This window comes from Uloborus diversus, chromosome 1 (genome assembly GCF_026930045.1).
Source record: "Uloborus diversus isolate 005 chromosome 1, Udiv.v.3.1, whole genome shotgun sequence".
Classification (NCBI taxonomy): domain Eukaryota; kingdom Metazoa; phylum Arthropoda; class Arachnida; order Araneae; family Uloboridae; genus Uloborus; species Uloborus diversus.
The window spans coordinates 3272868-3285208 of NC_072731.1; the positions used below are offsets into that span (position 1 = coordinate 3272868).

General features: G+C 34.6%; 1 protein-coding gene across 1 annotated transcript in view; it reads right to left on the reverse strand.

Moving 5' to 3' along the window:
- The window catches only part of LOC129227693 (amidophosphoribosyltransferase-like), a 54360-nt gene that overhangs the window by 17625 nt on the left and 24394 nt on the right, over nt 1-12341 (reverse strand). Inside the window, exons 2-3 of the mRNA XM_054862291.1 lie at nt 5903-6170; nt 4932-5190 (exon numbers count right to left, since the gene is read on the reverse strand). Coding sequence (XP_054718266.1) covers nt 4932-5190; nt 5903-6170 — 527 coding nt within the window. The remainder of the gene's footprint in view (nt 1-4931; nt 5191-5902; nt 6171-12341) is intronic.

A 12341-nucleotide genomic window follows, 5' to 3' on the forward strand; every position in this document is an offset into this window, starting at 1 on the left:
AAACACAACTATAGACTTTCGTCCATCTCACTTCGACGATTGATGGGTATATGCCGCACCGGCGTGAAAAATTGCATATGGATTTCGGGGCCCTCCATCGCAAAAATTTCGAAAAAGAAATACGAAAAAGGTCCTTAAGCAATTTTTGATGACATTAAGAAGGACTGTCCTCTAAAAACACATTTTGGATTTTAAAGTCAACATTTTCAGGCTATGTTTGATTAAGTTAAGTTGGAAGGGGTGAATCAGATTTAATTGGGTCCTTAAGATCGGTGGTTCAAACAGCAAAATTTTCCGAAGTCCTAAAAACGCCATTTTAAACCTTCTTTAGTCTTGTCAAAGAGGTCATGGCATCCTTTTGGATCTTCGTTTTGGAGCTACGTTTAAACTTACTACCCGGGGCAGTTCATCCATGATTTTAACTCGAAAAAATGCTGTAAAGGGGGAAAATTACAAAATTTTAGTTTGTCATTCATATAGGTTTGACTCTCAGGGGAGTCGCAATTTTCCAGTCTCTCCACGCATCCGCGATTGTTGAAAACATAATTTGTTGTTCGAAATGCTTGCGAGAGTATCTAATCAGTATAGCTTTTTTAAAATATAACATAAAATGTGTCTTCATTGTTTAGGTCTATAAAAGCTTGGGGGGGGGGGGGTAAACATTAGTGGTCGCCCTGGGCCCTGATTACTCCTTTTAGAAGGCACCCTTTCATGCTTCAGGAGGGGGCCATTTCCCTCATCTCCCCTACCCTGTATCCATGCCTGATTACCGGTTCTGTCATAAATTTTGCAACCAAATGAAGCATGTGTGTAAAGAGTAGATATTAATGGACAATAAACCAACACAATGTTCCTTAACAATCTATTTTTCTTAAACTATGCTATGCTGTCGAAAAATCGGCACTTACTTTGATAATTGAACATTTAAAATTCAGCACATTTATTTGACTTATTATAAGTTATCTTTTGAGAAATTCTCGAGGAATTTCGCTTGATTAAAAGAACTATATGATGCGGCCTACGGCCGCCCTTTGTTTTGGCCGCCCTTGTGCGGTGCACACTCTGCACACCTGCTAGGATCGGCCCTGTATGATATTCACATGAAATGTGTTGGATATGCCTAATCAATGTTGATAGTCAAATTTCAGATATAAAAAGCCATTCTACAAAAAGTAAAAATGTTAACTGGTTACAAAAAAAAAAGCAAACATTAATTTTTTAAGGTCCTAATCTTTTATAACCCAGTAGTAAGTCCCTGCATGACATCAAAATGTAACAAAATGTCGCTCCCAATTTATTATTACTATTTATTTACTTATATCTTTTGTAGAAATTTCCTTCAAACCTAGTTCAAGTGTTCAGGTGTATTCTGCTGCTCATGTATATATAATGGCAAATAACAAAAAGGACTTAAGCATTTAAAAAAAAGGGGGGGGGGAGGAATAAAAAAAAATATATAAACAAAGCCAAAGAAAAACTGCATTGAGATTGAACTCATCCAGCATTGGAAATCTCAAAGTATTCAGTATCAGAACGAGGAAGCAACACAAATGGATAGTTAGGCAAATGCACTATAAATCCAAAAAATGCATACTTTGAAGCGGCAGCCAGATTTTGAAAAGATAAAAAATGGGGAGAGAATGTAATGAAAATACAAATGCCTGGTTTGGAAATAATCATTTACCACTGGCAAAGACAAATTCACGAAAATTATATCAAAATTCTCTTGTGAATTATCCTGTCATCCTATTTAAGTTTTAGAATAGTTCATTCTAAATTCAGAGGGTTTTTTTTTTTTTGATAAGATTTCACTAAGCCTTTAATTAAAAAAATTATAATATCTAAATTTTTATATTTTTAATCTTTTATTTTACGGTTTATGTTTTAAAAAGAAAATCATCACATTTTGATACCACCTAAATGTTTTTTTGCAAAATGCACAAGTACTAGGGGATTTATTATACCCTGCCTTCGGATAAATACCAAAAAATTATTTACCTTCCTACCCCACATCACTAATTCCGTGTATTAAAAATAGTTTGAATCATGAAGTACTAGGGAGCAAGTGCAAATGAGCAAGGCAACAGAAAACAATATTTTTATTATTTTTTTGCTTATTAATGTGAAAACTGTTTCTATATTTGCCACGTTATCACTTAAACAGCAATAAAATAAATAAATAACATCATAGTGTCTTAATAACTTCTCAATTTATTCTTCTAAACATCCCTCATGCTTCCTTTTTTTTTTCTTTTCATTTTGGAAATGACTAACCTAGATTGTGATTTTGAAATCCTGAAGTTCATCATTGAATTGTTTCTACTTCTCCAATTTTGACATTGAAAAGAAAGATTCTTTGGCTCACACGATATGTTTCTTTCATAATTTCATCAAGTCTTTCAATGAAAAATATTACAACCTGTGTAATACATATGTATGTATCAGTTTTACCAATAATTTTATATTTAGATTGAAAAAAAAATTTCCCATTCACTTTTTGCATTTTTTTTTTTTTTTTTTTGTAAAATACCCAGTTTTTGGGTATTTACCCAAAAAATATTTACCTACCCGCTGGGTATTTACCCGATCCACATCACTACATGCAACTGAATTGCTTTTTTTGAGTGGGCGTGGCAAAACTAAGAACGTGAAATTTTGCTACTACAGAATATGAAACATAAGAAGTGTTGAAAATAACAGAAAATTCAAAATAAATGATGTCCAGGCAGTAAAATCACATCGCAAAAAATGGCAAGCGGCTGCGACAGAAGTGGATGCAATGAGATTTCAAAATTCAGATTTGATTTTTGGATCGTTCAATTTTCCACTTTTAATAGCTTTTATGTGCTATGCTGTTAAATCACTCAAGATTTCTAATGCTCCTTTAGTTACTGTTCCTTTCTCTTTGTCCAGGACATTTTCCCATGACTTGAAATAAATTTCCATGACTTTCAATGAAAATTTCAATTTTCCATGACTTTTCCAGGTCTGAAATTCTGTTATTTTTTTTTCCATGACTTTCCAGGATTTCCATGACCCTGTACTCATTCACTGAGGTGTGTTCATTTTCTGGAAGGATAAATATTTTTTCTTCTTTTATTAAAAAATTATTACTAGTTGAACTTTGTTTGACCTGTCCTTACAAGCTGGGTATCTGCAATGGGTCGGGTTAAGAGGAATTTAAATAATGCATCATAACCGGAAAAACAAGTTTGGCTTTCCTTAGCTGAAACTGTTTTCTGCCAAATACATTTTTTGGTTTCTCTCAATTATAAAAGCAAAAGCTCTCTGAAATATAAAAAAAGTTATTAATAAGGCTTTATTTAATATTATTGAAAGAAAACAATCTTTACTTCTGCGCAAAGTTCCATGATATTACTTTACACACACATAATGCAAAAGCCAAAAAAAAAAAAATCACAGTATACCCTTGTTGTCTCCGTAACCATTAGTAACCGCACCATTTCCATTCAGCTGAATTAATTGCCGCACTAAAAGCAAGAGGGGAAAAGTTTAAAGCAAAGCACACAAAGCACGAGCAAACACACACAAACACATGGCATAAATCTACATCTAATCCATTCGTAAGAATCTGGCAATTATTTACGCAAAACAGGGTGGTTTTTTACAAGCAGTTTGTTCACTGAAGTAGGTTGGAATATGTACCCATGAAAACAAATTATTTCTTGGAAATTCACTCACAAGCTCTAAAGAAACTTCTGGTTTCAACAGCGAAAAGTGAGCTTTAAATTCTAACTGCACAGAACAAAATTTTTCTAGTAAAAATGCTGCTGTGGCTTAAAAAGTTGAAGTTCAAAATTAAGCCCTCAACATCAACAAGTAGATTTCTCCATTTATGCTTCATTGTATTAATTCTACTGAGATTTATGAATGGATTAGACAAAGATTAAATAAAACAAACTCAATGCACTTGAGTTGGGACAAAGTAAAATGATTTGGAAGATTGCAGAACATAATAGAAGCTACAAAAATAATTGTTTCAATGTTTTCCTTTTTTAAATAAAGCAGCAACTTATACATTAAAGTATTAGCAGGCAGACTTCAAAAATTATACATACACTTACACATGCAGACAAGACTTGCACTACATGAAGGAAAAAACACACATATATACACAAAATGGGCTTTCAAAAGCAAAAACAGAAAAATCAAAGACATGGCTTTAAATAGAGCTCCAATATTCATATCCAAGAATAATTTAGAAAGGGGGTCAAAATACTGAGCATCACACAAATGAATTGCCACTGGTTTTGATGTGATCTTAAGTTGAATTTATGTCCAAGGCGCGGAGACAAAGTGTATGACATGAAAAAAAAAAGCCTGAAACTTGTGCAGATCTTCATTTCACGAATAGATATAAATAATAGATAAAAATACTGTTTCAGTAATAATTTAAAGCAAAGTCTGTACATTTTTTAATTACTTCAGTCTACTATTAAATTACTTTTAACTTGAAATTAATTATGAATAAAAAATACAATCATTAAAATATTGATCAGAAGTGTTATTAATGTCTCTGCTCCATGACAAAAAGAAATGGAGGTAGGAATCAAATCATTTCTGGGCACATACTATGCTATGAATCTGATGAAGTTATTAAAAATCATTCAATGTACTTTTTGAAATTGAAAATAAAGCAAAATATTTTTATACTTTTAATAAAACAAGTTATTGTTTTAGTTCAATTTTAATTACACTTTTATCAGAAAAGTTTAAAAAAACAGATAAATTATTTAAATGTTCATTTAAAATATTCAATATGATAATACAAGTAAAATTAAAAACTTTTTTTCTTTGGTTTCCTTTTGAAGAGTTGTTATAAATATCAGTAGTAATTTTAAACTGGTACAACTTGGAGCCTAAAATACATTCATCTCTGAGCACATATTACTCATAAATTTGAAATTTACCCAGTGATCCTCTTGGTGGAACTAGTTTCCCTACGCAAAGAGGTCTGTTTCCAAACGGATCCCTCACAGCATAGATCTTATCACCATTCATGATCAATAAAGAGTACGAAGTCTTGGTTCGCCTCATGAGATTTTTTATCCTCGCGGGCCAGTCGGGACCATCGGATTCATCGCTGCTATCGGGAGGGGGCATGCAAAGGATCTGTACCATCAGTTCGCTGTCCGATTCTGTTGACAAACCCACACCTTTCTCGATGATCTGAAATAAATGCAACTTTTTATCAAGTTGGAATTTAAAAAGAGTTCTATGAAATAAGCAAAGCAGGGTGTCAACTGTTCTGAAATTTCAGTATATTTTCAGTATGACATTTTAAAAAATTAAAAATTCGGGCAACATTATTAAAAACAGAAAAAATGTTTAAAACTTTCATTTTTGTGATAAAAAGAACTACTTTTGGCCATTTTTCGTTTACTTATCTTTTGTAAAAAAAATCCTGTCATATATCAGAGCATATTTAGCTATCAAATATCTAATCTAAAACCCCTTTGGCTAAAGAACTTCACTGGGATTAATTTGAAAGCTGGAGGTTTTTTCTAAACTGATACAGTGAAACCTGTGTAAGTTGACCACTTGCGGTGGCTTACTTTAGTGGTCAACTTAAACAGGTGGTCAATTTACAGAGATTGAATTATATGATGTAGATCTAATTATGTGCCTGAAAATAGCGGTCAACTTAGCCAGGTGGTCAACTTTACAGGTTTTACTGTACTTTGATTGCAGACAAATTGATCGAGCTTAGAACTGATGAAAAAACTTTTCACAAAAGAAGTTTTGTGAGTGCTTTAATTTTAAGGCATGAAATTTTGTGAAGAGGCCATTTTTTTTGCAAAAAAGGATTTTGTGAAAGGGCTACAAAGCAGATTCAATTTGTGCCCGAATCAACCCCTGTTTTATTTAAGTTCTGAATTACCTCCTTTCGTAGTTCAGGCGCATTGACGAGCTCACCATTGTGAGCCACGGCAAGTACGCCATGCTTGGTGTGCACGACAAAGGGTTGAGTGTTGAGATGTTCTGTTCCTCCTCGCGTAGAGTATCTGGAATGGCCAATGCCCATGTTCCCCTTGAGCTTATTAAGATCATCTTCTGAAAATGCATGGCTCACGAGTCCTGCCGCCTTGTGAGTCAGGACACAGTTGATTTCACCTTTGCTGGTGGTGATTCCACAACTTTCCTGTCCCCTAAGAAGAAAAGTAACTTTGTGTTATACAGTAAAATTATGATTTTACAACATAAATTCACCTTTCTATGTATACAATTAGTGTTTTTGGAACAAAAAGTACATCTAAGATTGACTACTAAGTAGTGGGGCTGTACCCATGATTCTTTGACCGATGGTGCCCTGATGCCAACTGCTCATAAATTGCTGATAGCAACTTTTTTTTTTTTTTTTGAACGCCCGATGGAAAACTATTTCAAAACACTAAAACGTTTTGAATAATTAAAAAATGTAGTTTAATCGATTTTTTTTTTTTTGCTGCAGACCAAGAAAGAAATCAGATGACAACCAGGAGTGGATACATTCTCAGGAACAGATCCACGGGGGGAAGGGGGACGCCCCCCTCAAATCCCAAGTGTATCTAAAAACTTTCAGAACAGAGAAGGGGATAATAATTCTGATTTTTAAAGGCGCCAGAAAAAGTGAAGAGAGAATTTCTTCACTTTTTCTGGAAGAAGCGGATCCAAGAAGGGGAACTGCTGGAATGTCCCCTCCCCCTTGAAAAAAAAAACAAGTGTGTCTAAAGCTGTTCAGAAAACAGAGTACACGAAAATGTTTAAGTTTTTTAGAATGTAAACTAAGGCACCAGGAAAAGCAATCAGGCAACAGTAGAAGCGGATCCACAGAGAGGAACTGGGGGAATAATTTCCTCCCCCAAAAATCCCATATATACCTAAAAATTTTCACAACAGAGTGTAGGAAAATTCTACTCTTTTATAGAACTTGAAGAAAAGCTCCAAAAAAAGCAATCGGAGAGCAGAGGCAGATCTACAGAAGAAAACTTGGGGACTGTTCCGCTCCCCCTAAAATCTCCTGTGTACCTACTTAAAAATTTTCACAACATAGTACAGCAAAATTCTGTCAGTGGTGGCTCGTGGGAGGGGCCCAGGCCCCATCACTTTTTTTCAGACAATAATTTATAACTTGTAATTTCTTTTTCTTTTTTTTTTTTTTTTGTTCATAGGTGCTTGAAATAAAAGATGGATTGTACCGTATTTCCTGCATATAATCTGCAGTTTATCCGTTAGAAAAGAGTGCAGGAAAATTCTTTTGTTTAATAGAAATTGAACTTGAACAAAGGAACAGGGAAAAGCCAGAAAATGAAACAATTTATTAAAACATTCTCAATTCTAAAACACCAGTAAAAAGGTAAAAATTAAAGTTTGTAGAATCTAAACATGACCCACACCTTCATAAGTACATAGCAGTTGATAGCGGTCACATCTTGGAATGAACTGACTCGAAATAATTTTCTTCCTGTATTAAAACTTGGGTTTGCCTTTTTTTCTTTGTCGCCAACTGTTGGTATAATGGTAGCAGTTCGGTGGACTTGGCTTCTCCTTGCAGTGTCCGGTGGTGGTCACTGCACACTCCCCTACAGTTCCATCAAATTTGCCGCATCTAGCGGGTTGCCGAACTGTCCTTCCAAAGTGTGTCACTACATTAGACACACACAGATTGTTCCGCCCTTTTCTTAAACACAGGTAAACAGCCTGTAGACAAGAAAGCTGGTTTCAACCTGTCGATGGATATTGTCTGCTTTTTTCCTTCAATTTCCAGATCAAAAGTTTTTTTTTTTTTTTCTGATATCACTCGATAAGGTCCATCATACTATGGTTGCAGGGGTTTTCTTGCTCCGTCGTTGCGGACAAAGGCGTAAGAACAGTCTTTTAGATGCGGATGTACAAACACGGACTTATATCCATGGCAGCTTGTTGGGATAGGTTGCATGTTATCAAAATGTGCCTTGAGTTCTTCCACCAGCTCCTTCGGGGTGCCATCAGTATCCGTCTTACTTTTCAGACAGTCGGAGCGTCCTCCCATATACAAGCTCTGCTGTTGTTGCACCAGAATCTTCCTTAAACGCAGACCGGAATCCAAGAAGAACTGTGGGAAGTGCATTTGCCCACTCTTGAGTGTTATATATGCCTTTAGAGGGACCTTTAACAGTCTGTGAAATTCTTCCACTTAGCCATTTCCTTCTGGGTGGTATGCAGAGGACCGAACTCTTTTGATTCTCAAAAGGCACGAGAGAGCGTGAAACAATGCGCTTTCAAACTGTCTACCCTGGTCGGTAGTTATACGAACTGGGCAGTCAAAATGAGCAATCCAGTTTACAAAGCTATACTACACTAAACATCTTGCTAACATCTGTGCCGATATATCTCGAATCGGCACAGCCTCTGGTCAACGTGTACACCTATCTATCATAGTTAAGCAATAATGGTTTCCTTGCAAAGGGGGTAGAGGACCCAGGAGGTCGAGATGCACATGTTCAAATCTCTGATTGGTCCGAAAACTTCCCCAATTGGTGATTTGTGTGTCATTCGTTATTTTCGTGAGTTAAAAATTACTTTCGACCTGAATAAACCACAACTTAATTCCAGTTTTCCAAAATTTGGAATCTTTACTGCTAATTGTGATATTTGTGCCGTTTCGCTGAAACTATTGTTGTCTGCTACACTCATGTTAACTAATTTGTGCGACCAAACTCTTATCTTAACTAAATGCAATTGGGAAAGGTTTTTGAGCACGAGGGATATCCTAAAGCAAAACAAGACAAACAACACTTGCTAAATTCCTGCATTTCCTCTAATTGTACCAAACAGGTTGACCAACCACAGAGAATCGAACAAAAAAGAATCTCAACCGCATGCGTACCTCTTTAGTAAGAATTCCAAATCTATATCATATTTCTCAATTAGCTTCTGTCCGTGTCACCAGTTTGTGGCACTCCGAACGTAAAATAGCAAGGTAAAATAAAACAATTTATCAACACATCTTAATTCTAAAACACCAGTAAGAGGGTAAAAATTAAAGCTTTTAAGATCTTAAACATGACCCACACCTTCACAAGTACATAGCAGTTGATAAGCAGTCACATCTTGGAATGCACTGATTCAAAATCATTTTCTTCCCCCTGTTAAAACTTGGGTTTGCCTTTTTTCTTCGTCGCCAACTGGCGGTAGAATGGTAGCAGTTCACTGGACTTGGCTTCTCCTCGCAGCGTCCGGCGGTGGTCGCTGCAGATAGTTATATTATAGAAAAATACAAAAATTAAATGCTTTTGTCACAGTTTATAAGTTATGCTAAGTTATACGACTAGGAGAAGTTAACTACATAAAAACTCGAGTTCGGGGACTGAATAAATATTTTTCATCGTACTTATTTTTAAAGACTCATCGATATGGTACAATACATTTTTCCAGTTATAGTTCAGTTTATTCGCCTTTCCACTTAAGGGCCATTTCAAGTCTCCCAAATTTCTGTACTTGCTATTTGTATCTGTTTTCCAGTAATCTTTAAAAATAAGCTTCTTTGAACACAAGCATGTTTAAATTGTCTTTTGCATTTGTTTGGTGTGAGGTTGATATTTAAAGCTTCTGCAGTTCAGTGGCGCAACCAGAAGCGGGGGGGGGGGGGGCACAGGGCGATAGGGCCCTTGATCCCCCAGAAGGCTGAGCAAAATGTTTTTGTAAAACATTTCGTATAATTAAAGAAAAAAAATAGAAAGTACCTTGAGAACACAAGGTTATTTTAATTCGGGGAAAAAAAGAATGTCGCGAAAAATATAAATTTCTTTTGAAAAGAACCTTGAAATAAAAATTTTCAATCGTGGTGGATCTTCCCAGTCGCCCTTTTTTAGTCGGTCTAAAGATAAGAAAGTCTTATTCATAGTGCTATTTATTGATTTCCAATTTGTTTATGATGGGGGAAGGGGGGATATGAAATTTCTCATGAAAAAATAACCATAATTATTGAGTTTTACAACGCATCTTTTGCTTCTTAATGCTTCTTATAAAAAAATTTATGCATTATAAATTCTACAAGTACAGTTCTTAGATAATTATTTTAAAAAGTTGGTTAATTCTTCTATTTTTAGGTGCTCAAAGGAAATAATATTTGCAGCAGTGGCTAAACCAGAAAAAATTTTAGAACGGGCACACTTAAAATTTTCGGCATCAAAAAATTTTGAAATTTTAGTCTTATGAACGCAGTTTTAGACGGTCTCTGGCGATATTACGAGAAAAAAAGGTTCGGGGGCCGTTTGCGGAAATTAAAGTTTTAAAAATGCGATTATAGGCGATATTTGTTGATGGTAGGGAAAGAGATGGGACTTTTTTTGGGCTGCCTCCGATCGATTTTTTTTTTTTGTAAAATAGATCTAAATAGATAATCCTTCCGCTAAATTTTTCGAAATCGAAGTTCCAAAAACGCAGTTATAGACAAACTTTGATAATGTTTCGAGCAGTACGGTTCTGGAGCTTTCCCCAAAAAATATTTCAAAATGAAGACCTAGAAAACGAAGTTTTAAAGCGATATTCGGTGATGAAAGATTTAAACGCGCTCCGCATTAAATTTTTCAAAATTGTAATTTTTTTAAGTTCAGATCTTCTACAGGAGCATTCGGGACCTTGTCCGGAAATTTTTCATTATTAACATCTTAAAAACGTGACTGTAGAAGACCATATTTGGTAACGTGAGAAGTTTGGCAATTTTTCAAAATTGAAGCTCTAAAAAAGCTATTTTAAACGATTCTCGATGTTATTAGAATGCGAGGTGTTAGGTAGTTATCTACCCTTTAAAATGTTCGAAATTGAAGTCCTGAAAACAAGATTTGAGATGCGCTTTAAAGGTATTGGCGGAGGAAGCTGACTTCCGAAGCGAGAACCCCATGACCCTCCCCCTGAATCCACCTCTGATACAGCATTATCAATTTCGTCCAAATAGAACGGAAAAATGTAAAACAGAACCTAAAGCTCTCCCTTTCCCGAACATCAAAGATTGTCCAGAATTGGGTTTTGAAACTTCCATTTCAACAAATTGCCACGGGAAGACATAAGTTTCGAAAAACTTTCAAGGAAATCTAATCCTCTCCTCAACTCCCATCATTGAAGATCGTCTAAAAATGTTTTCACCATTGCAATTAGGAAGAAAGTCCAGTTGACTGCACGTTATTATAAGAATTTAATATAAAGCTATTTATAAGCAATTAAATAGAAAATTTAACTTTTGTTCCGAAACAGAAACAACAATTATTAAAAATTGTAATAGCGAAAACAAACCGAAGTAAAAAAAATCGCGTGCAAACGAACCATTCTTATGTACGAGTATGAAAATTATGCAGTTCCTATTTAAATTCAATCATTTGCCTTTTTGAGCAATGATGAATTTCTTATCTATCTCATCTGACCGTTTATTTGATGTTCCTATAATTTTTCAGATTACCATGACGACGAGAATAAGTCAATCTCATTGTTTTTAATATTTGTTTAGAGAGATTAATTTTCGTCATCATGGTTACAAATTGTCTGCGTCAGGGTTGGGTTTTTTGCCGGCAAAAAGGTATTTTTGCCGGGACAGTGGAAAAAACCATGGCAAAAATGGAAAAAACCGGCAAAAATGGAAAAAACAGTAACCTAATTGCAAATAAAGTAGCATTATATTGTTAATCAAGAAATAATGACAATATAATATAAATAGTGCACTTTAATATTTTAGTTATGTCTCTCCATGTTACTTCTAATTTATAAGGTGAAAAATAAATAAAAAACATATGTTGGGATTGCAAAACTAAAGATTTTAAATGTTTGCTAAAACAATTTTTTCAGAATGAGCCAACTTTTATTTCTTTAATTTTATAGTTGCATCTCAATTAAATATATTTTATATAGATATTTAGTATTCTGTAAAAAATGCTATAATAAACAAGCTTATTACATTTTCATCGTAAGTTAATTATTTGTCTTAGATGTTACAAACTGAAATTTTATGTTAATGTATAAAAATTTAAAAGTAAAAATGCTCCATAACTTTAAAAGTAAGCTAAACCTTAATTTTTTTTAAACTATAAAAATAGTTAAATTAAAATTTTATCAAAATCTTTTCATGCTTTTACTTTGATATAAAAAGGAAAAAAAAACCGTCCGTAAGTTGTTAACACAAAATCTATTTTTGCCACTTTGGCAAAAACCTATTTTTGCCGGGCGGTAAAAACCTATTTTTGCCGGGCGGTAAAAACCTATTTTTCCACCCCCGGCAAAAACTTGCCAACCCTGTTCTGCGTTTATTCAAGGATTAACTCAAGCAGATTTTACATTAAAAAACGCTTCACTCCCCCTCCCCCTTCCCT